Source organism: Taudactylus pleione, unplaced genomic scaffold (genome assembly GCF_031769625.1).
Source record: "Taudactylus pleione unplaced genomic scaffold, aTauple2 ptg000003l, whole genome shotgun sequence".
Classification (NCBI taxonomy): domain Eukaryota; kingdom Metazoa; phylum Chordata; class Amphibia; order Anura; family Myobatrachidae; genus Taudactylus; species Taudactylus pleione.
In genome coordinates this window covers 474,250-490,300 of record NW_028284406.1, presented here as the reverse complement: position 1 = coordinate 490,300, position 16,051 = coordinate 474,250, and the positions used below count along the sequence as shown (strand labels likewise).

Here is a 16,051-nt window from a genome sequence, read left to right as displayed (position 1 = left end):
GTATGTTGCAGGGTTATTCTGGTTAGACTTTTTTGTCATTGGTTCTGTAACCATTTATTTGGAAACCACCCTTTCAAAATCCTGCGTTCCCCCCCATCCTCAGATTCCCAAACTTGCTCAAATGCTGTGGAATAGAGCCCACATCCAGGGCCGCCATCAGGGGGGGACCACCGGGCCTCGAGTACTGGGCCCGGTGGGAGGGGATAGAGAGGGGGGCCCGGGTAGCAGCGCAGCTGCAGCAGCAGCAGCAAGTGATGGCAGGGACGAAGATACAAGCAGTGCGGCCGCAAGCCAGCCTGACACCGCGGAATGGCAGTCAATCAGGAACGGCCGTAGCGGGGGCTCCTGATTGGCTGCCGGTCCGGAAGCTGGCCCTAGTAGTTGTGCCCCCAGTAGTAATGCCCCCATTAGTAGTGCCACGAGTAGTAATGCACCTATTAGCAGTGCCACCATTAGTAATGAACCCAGTAGTAGTGCCCCTTGTAGTAGTGCCCCCAGTTGTTGTGCCCACAGTAGTAATGCCTCCAGTAGTAGTGCCCACAGTAGTAATGCCTCCAGTAGTAGTGCCTCCAGTAGTAATGCCCCCTATAGTAGTGTCACAAGTGGTAATGTCCCCTACAGTAGTGCCCCCAGTAGTAATGTCCCCTATAGTAGTGCCCCAAGTGGTAATGTCCCCTATAGTAGTGCCCCCAGTAGTAATGTCCCCTATAGTAGTGCCCCAAGTGGTAATGTCCCCTATAGTAGTGCCCCAAGTGGTAATGTCCCTATAGTAGTGCCCCCAGTAGTATTGTCCCCTATAGTAGTGCCCCAAGTGGTAATGTCCCCTATAGTAGTGCCCCAAGTGGTAATGTCCCCTATAGTAGTGCCCCCAGTAGTAATGTCCCCTATAGTAGTGCCCCAAGTGGTAATGTCCCCTATAGTAGTGCCCCCAGTAGTAATGTCCCCTATAGTAGTGCCCCAAGTGGTAATGTCCCCTATAGTAGTGCCCCCAGTAGTAATGTCCCCTATAGTAGTGCCCCAAGTGGTAATGTCCCCTATAGTAGTGCCCCCAGTAGTAATGTCCCCTATAGTAGTGCCCCAAGTGGTAGTGCCTCTAAGAAAAAAATACAATACTTACCTTAAGCCCAGCTCCAGCGTCTGCTGCTGTCCGTCTGGCTGCCTGCTTCTCGCCATCTGTGTACGAGAGAGAGAGATTTTGGTTTTATGTGTGTGATTTTTTTATAGCAGTTTTTAATTATGCAAAAATTGATGTCCCATTCCCACACCTCTGCTTCATCCATCCTGGGGGGGAGGGGGGCCCTGCCTATTATTTTGCCAGTACCGGGCCTCACAATTTCTGATAGCAGCCCTGCCCACATCTGAAATAAACACATTCAGCTCAGGCAGGATGGCCCTACTGCCGCATATAATGGCTCACTGTGATCGCTGGTCCTGTATATGTCGGAATTATTACATACTTTGGTATGACATATATATTATAGCTGGATAAGAGCTGATTATGCCCTCTTCATGGACTGGCCACACTTGCTTTAAAATCAAGCATTTGGAACCCCCCTTTCCCCCCCCTCTAGAAATTCTGCGTTTGCCATCGGCATCTGCAACATTTGCCGCATGTATTGTCTATGATTACCGACTTAGGACTCTCCGTAAATAGTGATATCAACGGTGACATGTTCACATCTGTAAAAGTAAACTCTTGCAAATTAATTTATTACGTTTTTTGTTGTCTGTGCACAACAGTGGTGCCCACATTTGATTTTGTGCACTTATATTGTTATCTGTGAGGTTATACAATGGGAATATTGCTCTCCAAATATAAGGTTATAATTTATCAAACTTCCATCACTACTCTCCAAATATAAGGTTAGAATTTGAGATTTCCATCACTGCTCTCCAAATATAAGGTTATAATTTATCAGACTTCCATCACTACTTTCCAAATATAAGGTTAGAATTTATGAGATTTCCATCACTGCTCTCCAAATATAAGGTTATCATTTATGAGACTTCCATCATTACTCTCCAAATATAAGGTTATCATTTATCAAATTTCCATCACTGCTCTCCAAATATAAGGTTATAATTTATGAGACTTCCATCACTGCTCTCCAAATATAAGGTTATAATTTATGAGACTTCCATCACTACTCTCCAAATATAAGGTTATAATTTATGAGACTTCCATCACTGCTTTCCAAATATAAGGTTATAATTTATGAGACTTGCATCGCTGCTCTCCAAATATAAGGTTATAATTTATGAGACTTCCATCACTGCTTTCCAAATATAAGGTTATAATTTATCAAATTTCCATCACTGCTCTACAAATATAACGTTATAATTTATCAAACTTCCATCACTGCTCTCCAAATATAAGGTTATTATTAGACTTCCATCGCTGCTTTCCAAATATAAGGTTATAATTTATGAGACTTCCATCACTGCTCTCCAAATATAAGGTTATAATTTATGAGACTTCCCTCACTGCTCTCCAAATATAAGGTTATAATTTATCAGACTTCCATCACTGCTCTCCAAATATAAGGTTATAATTTATCAGACTTCCATCACTGCTTTCCAAATATAAGGTTATAATTTATCAGACTTCCATCACTGCTTTCCAAATATAAGATTATACCTTATCAAATTTCCATCACTGCTCTCCAGATATAAGGTTATTATTAGACTTCCATCGCTGCTTTCCAAATATAAGGTTATAATTTATGAGATTTCCATCACTGCTCTCCAAATATAAGGTTATAATTTATGAGACTTCCCTCACTGCTCTCCAAATATAAGGTTATAATTTATCAGACTTCCATCACTGCTCTCCAAATATAAGGTTATAATTTATCAGACTTCCATCACTGCTCTCCAAATATAAGATTATACCTTATCATATTTCCATCACTGCTCTCCAAATATAAGGTTATAATTTATCAAACTTTCATCACTGCTCTCCAGATATAAGGTAATAATTTGAGACTTCCTTCACTGCTCTCCAAATATAAGGTTATTATTAGACTTCCATCACTGCTCTCCAAATATAAGGTTATAATTTATCAGACTTCCATCACTGCTCTCCAAATATAAGGTTATAATTTATCAGACTTCCATCACTACTCTCCAAATATAAGGTTATAATTTATGAGACTTCCCTCACTGCTCTCCAAATATAAGGTTATAATTTATCAGACTTCCATCACTACTCTCCAAATATAAGGTTATAATTTATCAGACTTCCATCACTGCTCTCCAAATATAAGGTTATAATTTATGAGACTTCCATCACTGCTCTCCAAATATAAGGTTATAATTTATGAGACTTCCCTCACTGCTCTCCAAATATAAGGTTATAATTTATCAGACTTCCATCACTGCTCTCCAAATATAAGGTTATAATTTATCAGACTTCCATCACTGCTTTCCAAATATAAGGTTATAATTTATCAGACTTCCATCACTGCTTTCCAAATATAAGATTATACCTTATCAAATTTCCATCACTGCTCTCCAGATATAAGGTTATTATTAGACTTCCATCGCTGCTTTCCAAATATAAGGTTATAATTTATGAGATTTCCATCACTGCTCTCCAAATATAAGGTTATAATTTATGAGACTTCCCTCACTGCTCTCCAAATATAAGGTTATAATTTATCAGACTTCCATCACTGCTCTCCAAATATAAGGTTATAATTTATCAGACTTCCATCACTGCTCTCCAAATATAAGATTATACCTTATCATATTTCCATCACTGCTCTCCAAATATAAGGTTATAATTTATCAAACTTTCATCACTGCTCTCCAGATATAAGGTAATAATTTGAGACTTCCTTCACTGCTCTCCAAATATAAGGTTATTATTAGACTTCCATCACTGCTCTCCAAATATAAGGTTATAATTTATCAGACTTCCATCACTGCTCTCCAAATATAAGGTTATAATTTATCAGACTTCCATCACTACTCTCCAAATATAAGGTTATAATTTATGAGACTTCCCTCACTGCTCTCCAAATATAAGGTTATAATTTATCAGACTTCCATCACTACTCTCCAAATATAAGGTTATAATTTATCAGACTTCCATCACTGCTCTCCAAATATAAGGTTATAATTTATGAGACTTCCATCACTGCTCTCCAAATATAAGGTTATAATTTATGAGACTTCCATCACTGCTCTCCAAATATAAGGTAATAATTTATCAGACTTCCAGCACTGCTCTCCAAATATAAGATTATACCTTATCAAATTTCCATCACTGCTCTCCAAATATAAGGTTATAATTTATCAGACTTCCATCACTGCTCTCCAAATATAAGGTTATAATTTATGAGACTTCCATCACTGCTCTCCAAATATAAGGTAATAATTTATCAGACTTCCATCACTGCTCTCCAAATATAAGATTATACCTTATCAAATTTCCATCACTGCTCTCCAAATAGAAGGTTATAATTTATCAGACTTCCATCACTGCTCTCCAAATATAAGGTAATAATTTATGAGACTTCCATCACTGCTCTCCAAATATAAGGTTATAATTTATCAAACTTCCATCACTGCTCTCCAAATATAAGGTTATAATTTATCAGACTTCCATCACTGCTTTCCAAATATAAGGTTATTATTAGACTTCCATCACTGCTCTCCAAATATAAGGTTATTATTAGACTTCCATCACTGCTCTCCAAATATAAGGTTATAATTTATCAAACTTTCATCACTGCTCTCCAGATATAAGGTAATAATTTGAGACTTCCATCACTGCTCTCCAAATAGAAGGTTATAATTTATCAGACTTCCATCATTGCTCTCCAAATATAAGGTTATTATTAGACTTCCATCACTGCTCTCCAAATAGAAGGTAATAATTTATGAGACTTCCCTCACTGCTCTCCAAATATAAGGTTATTATTAGACTTCCATCACTGCTCTCCAAATAGAAGGTAATAATTTATGAGACTTCCCTCACTGCTCTCCAAATATAAGGTTATAATTTATGAGACTTCCATCACTGCTCTCCAAATATAAGGTTATAATTTACGAGACTTCCATCACTATTCTTGAAAAATTAAGGCTATAATTGACATATTTTTTTGCCTTTTGCTTTTTTTAATATATATATATGTGTGTGTGTATATGTATATAAATATATATATATGTTTATATTGTAATATATATATATATATATATATATATATACACACATACATACATACATTATGGAGTGTCTTTGTTTCATATTGTCTTTTGCCGTTTAGAACATATAACTGATTCTGCTGTCTCTATTGCTGTAGCTGTCAGTGAGAGGAGCTTGTTCCCGTATAACCGCCTGCCTCACCCTCTGTCTTATTTATTTCCTCAGTAATGTGAATCGTGGCGTTTTTGCAGCATATAGGTCTCACTCATCTAATCCCATCTCCTCACGTCTCTCTCGGTAGGGTTTTCTTCCTGGATATCCCAGACGATGTTGCTATAGAGCGTCTGTCTTTACGCATGACAGATCCTGTCTCCGGAGAGAGGTTGGTTGACAGTTATTATTTTGAGACGGCCTAGTCGCATCAATCCGCACAACAACATTTGCACTGATTATAATAAGATTATACAAGACCTGACATAAGTACGGCCTTGCGGACAAGCCCCGGATTAGCGTTCACACCACTAGCTGCCTTGTGACTCCTGACGTGCTCAATCTCATTTCAGCAAGTGCCTGGGAGGGAAGCAGGAAAAAAGAACCTGGACTTATTTTCAGCATTGAGTTTTGGAGAACAAACATATTTTTTTGTACAGATGTGTCCTCCTTACACATCTTTGCTGCAGTCCCCGTAAAAAGCCCCTTTCGGCGCACCAGGTCCCGTGAGACTCAGGACACACCAACAGACTGTGCTGATTAATTGAGTACACGACACCTGTATATCTGTGTGCGAATGAGTCTCTGTATCTGTATACGAAGTGCTACAATGTAGCGGCCGCAGCTTTCTTCATTCCAAGTTCCGTTGTGCTTCATATACAGACTCAGGTGCACACATATATACAAGTGTCACATATCAGATCAATCAGCACAGTCTGCTGGTGTGTCCTAGTCATATCATGACTTATTTCATAAAAAAAAAAGACGCCAGACGCAGCCCGCACCCCCCCTTGTGACGCCACTGCCTGGATGTAGTAGGTATTACCGCTGGCCGCATGGCCGGCGGTTCACCCCTGCCGGGCTTCCGCTGTCGGGATTTGAAGATCCCGATCGTTAATTAAGGTAAGTACCGCTAACCTAATTCCCTACCCTAACCCTCCTTTAGGGGTGCCTAACCCTAACCCCCCCCCCCCTAGTGCCTAAACCTAACCCCCTCTTCCCTGCAGCCTAAACCTCAGTCTCCCGGGGGGGTGCCTAACCCTAACCTCCCCCCCTAGTGCCTAACCCCCCCTCCAAGTGCCTAAACCCAACCCCCCTGTTCCCCGCAGCCTAAACCTCAGTCTCCCGGGGGGGTGCCTAACCCTAACACCCCCCTTCACCCAGCCTAAACCTAACCCTCCCGGGAGGATGTCTAACCCTAAGTCCCCCCGGGAGCCCTAAAACCTAACCCTCCCCCCCTGCGGCTGTCCGCGCCCGGCTTACCTTCGTTTGGTATGCCAGACATCGGGCTCCCAGCGTAGGTCTAATGACAGGCGTCGGGATTTCTATGCCTGTCATTAGTACCTTGCCAGAATTAGACAGTCGGGAAGCCAGCGGTCGGCATTTAGACCGTCAGCTTCCTGAATACATCCTCACTGCCTAACGGCTCACATTAATTACAGCGGCTTATCAGGCCAAGCATACGCCTCATCCAGAACGCAAACGGAAATGTGTCCCAATCTCTAGGGAAGTTGCACATGGATGTGTTTGAACTCTGTGGGAGTCCTGAAATGATTGTCTACATGGGAAACCTGTATTCATGTGACAGAGAAATAGCGTTTTCCACTGTTTTTAGCACCAATACTTGAGCTTCAGGATGTCACTTTGATGAAAAACGTCAGAAAAGCCTGTGTGATTCTATATGGACTCAAACATGAATATCCTTAAAACCTGGACTGTAATGGCGGAGTTTGGGAGCCTCTGTCCCAGGGAATAAAATTATAAACAACATATCACTTATGTCATCCCCTGACCCTATCAGCGCTACCATGAGGCGGTAAGGGGCCCCTAAAACACTGAATGAGTGACAAAATGTAATTCATACAGGGGAATAGTTTTAATTATTGGTTTTAATCCGATAATTATCATTTCTGTTAGTCTCTTATTGTGGCAATAAGGAATGAAATATCGCAATGTAACATTAAACACATCCAGGGACATGGGCACCTATAGGAACTTTGATGTTTGGGTGCCGATCACGCTACTGCACATATGCGCGGTCAGCCATTGCCGTCCCTCTCCCAGTAACTTTTGTTGTGAGTAGCCCATAAGCTACAATGGGTAACGCCGTCTAAAGATGGAGTTAGCTACAGGGGCCAAGAAATCCAAAAATGAATGATCGCAGAAGATATCTCCGCTGAGGTCCCCTCTAGATACATTCAGGACCCAGGGGATAATGTAAATACTATAAATTTGTGGATATCCAAGAAAATGTTTGTATTTCGGCATATCCCACAAATTTTATTTGGTATATAGCCCCCACATTGTTTGCAAGGCCACTGTCGTGCCCTCACACTGAGCGGACACCACTTACATGAAGTCCGAAGCAGCTTGCACTTTCTTACATGTAAAGCTGCTGCTGTTTTATGTCAGTGTTACGCTGGGAGGGTGGCGCTTGGCTATGATGTCACAGCCAAGCGCCACACTCACTCTCTGAGGAGCCAAGGACGCCCCCCCCCCCCCCCCCACAACTCCTGTCTGCTAGGGGAGGCTGATGTGGTGCCACGTTTTGCGAGGGGATCACAAGGGCTTGCACCCTGCCATGTCCCCGCTTAATTGTATCATGCAAACGTAGCACCTAGACCAGTAATCATGACATTGTAGCCTATTATTTCAATTGGAACTAATGACATCACTGAAGCATCACAAAGCACTGCTTCCATTATAAAAAAACAACATTGGCTGCATTCTCATGAACTGTGGACACAAAATGGCCGCCTCGACCGTGAGAAGTCCCTAGGCACTCTTTACCAGACTTGAAATAAGCGAATAGCTGCTGTTTGGTCTTAAATTTTGGCAATGCTGGAAGTAAATTCAAGAATATTGTAAATAGGAAAATTAAAATGTTAAAAGATCAACTTTTAAAGATACCGTAGTTTAGGATCAATGATGTTGCATCCTTCACATTGCATTACTGAGTTGAGCATTTTTTGTAGCGTGGTTCTGGGTGTCACATCCATAAAACAAGTGTGTGTGTTACTGTGCAGGTATCACAGCCTTTACAAGCCAGCTCCCAGAGTGGAAGTGTACAAGCGTCTACAGCGGAACCCGGCGGACTCTCAGGAGAAGGTCCAGGCGAGGTTAGACATGCATCACGCCAACGCTGAGGAACTGGAGGAGTTTTATTGCGACGTCTTTCACGTTAACGCAGATCAAGACCCATACACGGTCTTTGAGTTCATTGAAAGCTGCATCGTGAAACCACTTCCCAAGAGCGTCCCCGATGACCTGCCGTCTCCCTAATCGCTCTCAGTACATACAGCAGCCTCTGTTAGCTTAGATCAGCTAGTGATGTTCTATAAGTTGTTTTTTTTATATTTTACCTCAGGGTGCTTGAACTTTCTGTTTCTGTTTATTCGCCCTGCGTCACTCACTGGACCTGTCACCTCTTACTGGAGCTCCGATGTTCAGTCAGCTTAATCGCGCTGACGTCATGTCGAGAATTAAAACACATTTCTTTTTTTCCAGATGTGATTTTATTGTAGCTTCGGGTTTTCTACTGTCAAATTGACTCACACAATGACGCCAAAGGTGTTATAAGCACTGACACCAGCAGCACAATGCTCATGAAGGAACGCATACACATTGTAACAGCTGCTGGGATATAGACAGATCGTCTCGGGTTCAGTCGTTGATTAAAAATAGTAGTTCTGATCGCAGGGGTGTTTTAAGAGAGGAGGGGGCTTGTGTGCAGACTCAGTGCGGCATCACTGAGTGGGGGTCCTCTGGTGGTGCACCGGGTACAGTAGATTCAGGTCTAATCAGAATCTACTGTGCATGCGTCGGTCTCCAGGAAAATGGCGCCCATGCTGGTTTCCCGGGGGCAGCAGTACTGCGCATGTGCGAGTCACCAGGAAAATGGCCGTCGCCATTACCCAGTGATTTTTGCTGCTCTGAAGCGCCGTCTCGGCGCTGCAGAGCAGCACTACGGACAGGTAAGTATAAGACTATATGGGTGCAGCCATTATAGATACTCCCCTCTGAACGTAACTTTCTTTGATAAGAATCAGTAAATCGGTCATATTTATGTCAACCCATGGTACTGCATAGCCAGTGGCGTAAGTAGCTTTTGACATAAGGGAGCGAAGTTGAAAAATTGCCGCCCCAAGCGTTTCAAAAATTCAAATATCAACATCTAAATACATTATTTGTGTCCAATAACATCAACAATTACCTCTGACACTACATTAATAGCCCCCCACACACACACACTACAAAAACAGTATAAAGCAACACAGCCAAAAGTCAGTGACCGCCACACAGTAATCAGAGCATTAATTGACCGCCATACAGTACACACAGCATCACAGTGACTGCCATACAGTACACACAGCATCACAGTGACGGCACACACAGCATTGCAGTGACCACCATACAGTGAACGCAGCATCACAGGGACTGCCATACAGTACACACAGCATCACAGTGACTGCCATACAGTACACACAGCATCGCAGTGACCGCCATACAGTACATTTCAGCAATAGGCTACATGTATCCTACAAGGGGAGGAGTAATGTGTACCATATGGGTGTGTGGTCATCCACAGTCTTCCGCCTCTCCTTATCTCCTCCTTTCTCAGACCCCAGCACTCAGTGGAAAATAAAACATATTAGGTAACCTCCGGGCAGGCCTGCACTGACTGGTGCCCCCTTCAGATAGGCCCCGTTTTCAAGCTTTCTAGGCCACTGCTGCATACCTCCCAACCATCCTGATCCTGGAAGAGTTGAGGGAGCTGTCCCAGTGCCCCAATTTGTGCCGCGTTGGGAAGTATTCCCCTGCTGCACACAGAGGAGGCCATAAAATGGTTATTTTGTAGGCAGGTAAAAGTGCTAAGCTATAATGTGGCCATGCCCAAAGCATGCCACACTCTTCTGTCTTGATTTTGGTGCCCTTAAGTAGCACCATGACAGGGCACACCCGGCCTCCCACTCCCTTGTCCACTTGACGTCATGATGTCACCCAACAAGAGCTGGGGGATCAGGAAGATGAGCACTGGATGTTGGGCCAACAACCATGCCACTACCCTGACCTTGTGCCTTGGCTGAATATGTGTGTGCTATATAAATAACTGCTAATAAAGTGTATATATAAACCTGGAGAAACGCGTTGGGTACCTACCTTTAACTACCTTGCTTTCTGCACCATGGGAACTTTCTGTCTGTACTGAGGTTATACATTGGTTGGATGAAGCAAAGGGTGTTTTAATGTCCAGGGGGGAGACATTATAGGAAGAGACCCCTGCTGATACGCTATTATTTGGTGCACATATTTATTATTTCTAATTAATGTCAATAAGGACTACTTAATTACTACACTATTAGGTGCTTGATCTCTCTCCCATTTGTTATATATATAAAAAGTAGAGGTAGTACTCAAGGGACTTTTTAGGATTAATGATCAATACTGCAAATGTACATGGTGTGCCTGATGTTGGAGTGTTTACAATCTCCACATAATGCACAGACCACGCAGACAGAAAGTGGGTGTCTCAGCGCTAGTACACCCCGATCGCACCCCTCTCGCACAAAGGGGAGACTGATTAGCATTTGCATATTCCCGCAACCGCTATTGCAAGAGCGGCTGCGAACATCACTACATTAGGCGCTATCTCTGATTCAGACCCTTTCGGATGGGTGAGATGCCATGCCCGCCTATGGTGGCACCTAGCTGGCACTGGAGATATTCTGGTCAGTAGGTATTCAGCTCCTTGTCTCGGTTATTCCTTTCCCTCTTTTCTTGATGGCTGTTGGGGTTTTTTTTTCCGTTATCAAAAAATAAGAAACAGGAAAATCTGATTATTTTTCTGTGATTTCACCTCTTTGCTGACATTGGATTCTCTGTCTAATGTTTTCTTTACTTTCTATCTTTTTATTCTACTGTAAATGACCTTATGTTCTGTGATATTGCAATTTTCTGTAATGTTTTATTTGTTCAATAAAGAGAGATTAAATATTAAAATCAGATCCTCTGTCTCTGGTGCTATTATTATACATGTTCCTCTCCCTAATCTCTATAGTAAGGAAAGAAATCGGAGCTCAGCTCTAACACGGCGTCCTCCCTGCCTTCCTAATATTACACCCCAGATACTCAAAGTAGGGATGGCCATCGACATTTCATAATCAGATGGTTTATGGTCGATGTTGAATGCTTTTACCATCGATGGGGGAGAACCAGATGGTTTCCCTCCATCGATGGCACAGCAAAACTGTGTTTTTTGGGTTTTTTTATAAGGTGCCTTGACACGGAGCATAACTCCGTTCCCGACACCCGTGAAGTCCCGACCCCAGGTCCTGATTGGCCCACCGGCCAGTCAGTCAAAGAACAAGGATGAACCCATTGTGTTTTGGGGGTACAACGGAACTTTTCCTGAACTATTCTTTTTTGTGGACAGCACTGTAGTGAGACTTTTTTATTTTTCTCATATCTGTATTAAGGAATTTGTAAGGAGTTCCTTGAGTCTATCACTGGCTGCAGTTCTATTTGCGCAGTTAAAAGACAAATTGCATTTCTGAAAGAACAAGGATGACCATCGATGGTCATCCAGTGCATAGCTGGTAACCACATAATAGTAACCACACTGATGGCCATCCCTAACTCAAAGTACTTCACTCTCCTGGGTCCCTAATTGTCTCAGTCATGTGACAGCATTCTGCACTCTGGTGAATGGCTGGACCTATGTACCAATCAGTATATGCGTCAGCACTGGGTTTGGTATATTACGTCGACTGTGACCATTGTGATATTCATAATTTGACATGGTGATAATGTTGACACTCCATTTCTGAGGTATCACTAATGCTAACACTAATTTTCGACATTGTAACTATCTCGGCTTGTCATATTTCAACATTTTGTTGATGTCGACATAATAACTGTCAATCTTATGAATGTGGACACAGTGTATGTTGACAATGTGACTGCATGTCGTCTGCACAGAAGCGCTAATGCATCTGGCTGCTGGTTACAAGAGCCGGAGGTTTGCACGCCTGCGCTGTAGGAACTGCCTGGACTAGAATACACGGAAAGAAGAAAGTGTCAACTAATAAACGGTGGATTAATCTCCCCTGCAGATACCTTGCTTCCTAATTCTTGTGCCTCAGCCTCTAGTGCTTCCTGCTTTGGATATTTGCTGCCAGACTCGGATTTCCCCACACCTGATTATTACCTCTGCCCTCTCTATTTGGATAACAGTTGTCAGACTCCGTTATGGTGCGTACACACGTAGCAGTTTCAATGAGCGATTTGAATGATAACAATATCGTTATCATTTAAATCGTTCATCTTTAGGTCCCTACAAACTCACCGACGACCAGCGAAGCGCAGCCACGTATGGACGATAGCGAAATCGTCCATTGGCCTTGCATGCAGGTCAACTTGCTTGATATCGAGCAAGTTACTATAGGGACCCGCGATCGTTGATCGAGGGTCGCTATAGTCGTCGGTGAGTAGATCGTGTGCTGGGTGATAGATATCGATCATCCAGCACACCAGGGAGGGTGCATGACTATCAGCCAGCTATATTTTATCGCTGGCCGATCGCTACGTGTGTATGCACCATTAGTCTCTGATTTGCTGTTTTTAACCCTAGAGTGTTGGATACCTGCTGGCTGCTGCTGGTTTCTGGATTGTATCTGTCCTCCTACATCTGGTGTCTATCAGATACCTCACTCCAGTCCTGGGGTAGATACCCTAAAGCAGGGGTGGGGAACCTTTTTACTGCCAAGGGCCGTATGATTATTTAGAACGTAATTCGCGGGCCATACAAAATTATCAACTTAAAACTTAGCCTGCTATATTTGGTCAAAAATGTAATTAACTCACCCCTAACTTTTAATAACTATCCAGTGTGTGATAACACTTTTGCAGCACTCCCAGCCTGCCTGGTACTGACTGTCCTCTGATTCACCGCAATACAGGCAGACAAGCAACATACGTGTCTGTCCCATCATGTACACAGCACATCTCACCCCCCACCATCTCACTTGCTCCGGCAGCCAAGAGGAAGGGGGAGGCTGCCTGTATGTCACCAGGCAGAGTAGAGGGGCAGGCAGTCTGGAGGGGCAGTCCCGATGGTTCCTGGTCATGTGACTGGCAAAGGGTCAGTGGCGCTCCTCAGCTTAGCAAGCATCAGATCCTCTCTTGACACTGGCTTGACCCTGCCGATTACTTTACTCTAGCTGGACTTTACCTGGGGTTGGGTACGGCATCCCGACAGTCAGAATTCCGACACCTGAACGCAAGTAGCCTAACCACTAACCCTCTCTCCTAACCTTAACCCACTTTTCCTTCAGCCTATCCCCGCCCTCCCGCAGCCTAACCCTAACTCCCCCCCACACACACACACAGCCTAACCCTTACCCTCCCACCCTAGATAACCTAACCCTCCCCCTAATACTTACCGTGGTGGGGTTTCCGGTGCTGGTATTCTGACCACCGGCATCCCGACAGCTGGGATTGTAACTACATCCCTTCACCTGAATAGCAATGGGGCAAAGCGCTTCGTTACAGCCAGGGCTTAGACGTCCTGGCTTCACCCGGTATCTTCCGTCTTCCTTCTGTCGCCACTTTGGGAGCTGTTCTATGCTCCTCCTCTGCCACTGTCCTGGCTTCGGACTCGCTAATAAAAGTCGGAGCGAGTGGGTGGGGTGATGATACAGAGAGCTGTGACTGGTTCCCTCGCTCGATCAGGCTCTCCCCGACCTTGCAGAGCTTCAAACGTGCACTGAAAACCCACCTGTTCACCAAAGCGTACCCTTCCACCACATAACCGCGTCACCAGGTCTCTGCCCCTCCCGCCTCAGCCATCTCTACTTCCTGCACTCAGGTCCTCCTCTACACACTCATGCCTCAGGTCATCTGTTCGTCTCCCCTCTCCCCTAGATTGTAAGCTCCTAGGAGCATGGTCCTCCTCCCCACTGTCTAACAGCCTTCTTCTCTAGCACTTCTATGACAGCCTTCACCTTCCCAGCTGTATTGTGTATGGAGAATTGTGTTGCTAATTGTTATTTGTGTTCTGTTTATATTTTGGTTACTGTATTGTAATGTAATGTTCTGTGTGCCCCTTACTGTATGTATGGCGCTGCGGACCACTTGTGGCGCCCTATAAATAAAATGTAATAATAAAAGATACGCTTCCAAAAAGGTGTATATTCATTTACGTCCAGGTCTGCATAAGATGAATTCTCCCTACATGAGACAGACCCGTCACACCCCAGTTCCACCTCTTCCATCGCAAGTGTAGAGCATTTATTTGCGTGTGCCCACTCCACAGGCAGTCATACGTTCAACTCCTCATCGCCCCTATTGTGTTCAAACTATGCAGTGTGTGGGTGGGGAGCAGCCTTTGCCCGTCTCTCTGGCATAATATACTGCCATGAAATACTAAAACTGAACCAGCCAGGTACAGATCATACTTGCCAACTTCCCTGATTGCAAACATAAAATGGAATTTAACTCAGGCTTGCCGACTTTCTGGCTGCCCCTTCCGGGAGGGAGCAGCCAGCTCGGCATGACAGGGGGGCGTGGCCAGCACAAGGAGGCGGGGTTCGACAGACTACGAGTATTTGTGGGCGGGGGCGGTGCCACGCGATCGCGTCATTTTGGCTAATATTACAGGCATTGTGAAGCAGGGGGCGGGGCCAAAATAACGCGATTCAGCGTGAATCGCGTCACCGCCCCCCCCCCCCTTGTGTGGGGGTTTCAAAGGTAATTGCGGGGGGATAGGAGAGGTGGACAGCAGCCGGGAGGATAGCCTGCCTTCCCGGGAGGTCGGGAGCGTCACCCGATTTTCCCGACCAAATCATTACCCCCATTATGAAACTGTTATCTATAAAAAAGAGCAGAGCTATATACATTCAAATGGGATCATTCGTATAATTTGCCTGCGTTGGGTATAAGGCACAATGATCCCTATGGTTACATGCATTTTCTGAAAAGTATATGTGTGTTTTCATCAACATGTAGATCTTACTAACTGCTTTGGGCTCATTTACATTTGTATATAAGTCAGTGTTATGACACGCCTCTCAGATGTAGCAGTACACGCCAACTTTACCGCCGCGCTCATAGGTGTTGCTCTCACAATCTCCCTGAAAATCTCTTTCAAAAGTAAGCAAGTATGGTACAGATGCCACCCTACCCTCCGGCCCAGCCAGCCCCTGAATTTGTCCACAGAATGGTCCCAGTTTTTCAGTACTGGTTCCGAACTGGATGCAAGTGTGGCTGTGGATATCCGCCTATCGCGCATGCCCCGTAAAAACAAATCGGCGAATGCGCATGTTCCGGACCAGGCATAAGCACACGGACGGAGTTTGCAGGGCCGTCCGTCAAGGGAGCGCTCTTTCAAAGAAACGGGCGTTTCTGGCCGGCAAGAGGACGATGACCATGCGGACACACGAAACTTCGTATCGTGGGCGTGTAAGCCTTCTTCCTTGCTTGTTCACAGTGTGCAGGCGTCTGTTTCTGATGGATCTTTTGCACCCAGCGTGGGTTAGGTGAGAATCCCAATACTGATGAAGACGGCTGCGGGATAGGCTTCCACATGCGATCGCGCGGATATTCGGTGTACAAAGGCGAAGTCTCCCATTTGCATAAGGTATTATTACAATAAGTTGACTGCCGCAGTAGTGCGGAAAAACGCCTGCGGAT

General features: G+C 44.3%; 1 protein-coding gene across 2 annotated transcripts in view; it reads left to right on the top strand.

The window, feature by feature from the left end:
- AK8 (adenylate kinase 8) overlaps positions 1-11,311 on the top strand; it is a 122,328-nt gene extending 111,017 nt beyond the window's left edge. For both annotated transcript variants that reach the window (XM_088460576.1, XM_088460569.1), the window contains 2 exons: positions 5,454-5,534; positions 8,389-11,311. In XM_088460576.1, coding sequence (XP_088316702.1) covers positions 5,454-5,534; positions 8,389-8,644 — 337 coding nt within the window. In that variant the 3' untranslated portion in view covers positions 8,645-11,311. The remainder of the gene's footprint in view (positions 1-5,453; positions 5,535-8,388) is intronic.
- The last annotated feature ends 4,740 nt before the right edge of the window (positions 11,312-16,051 follow it).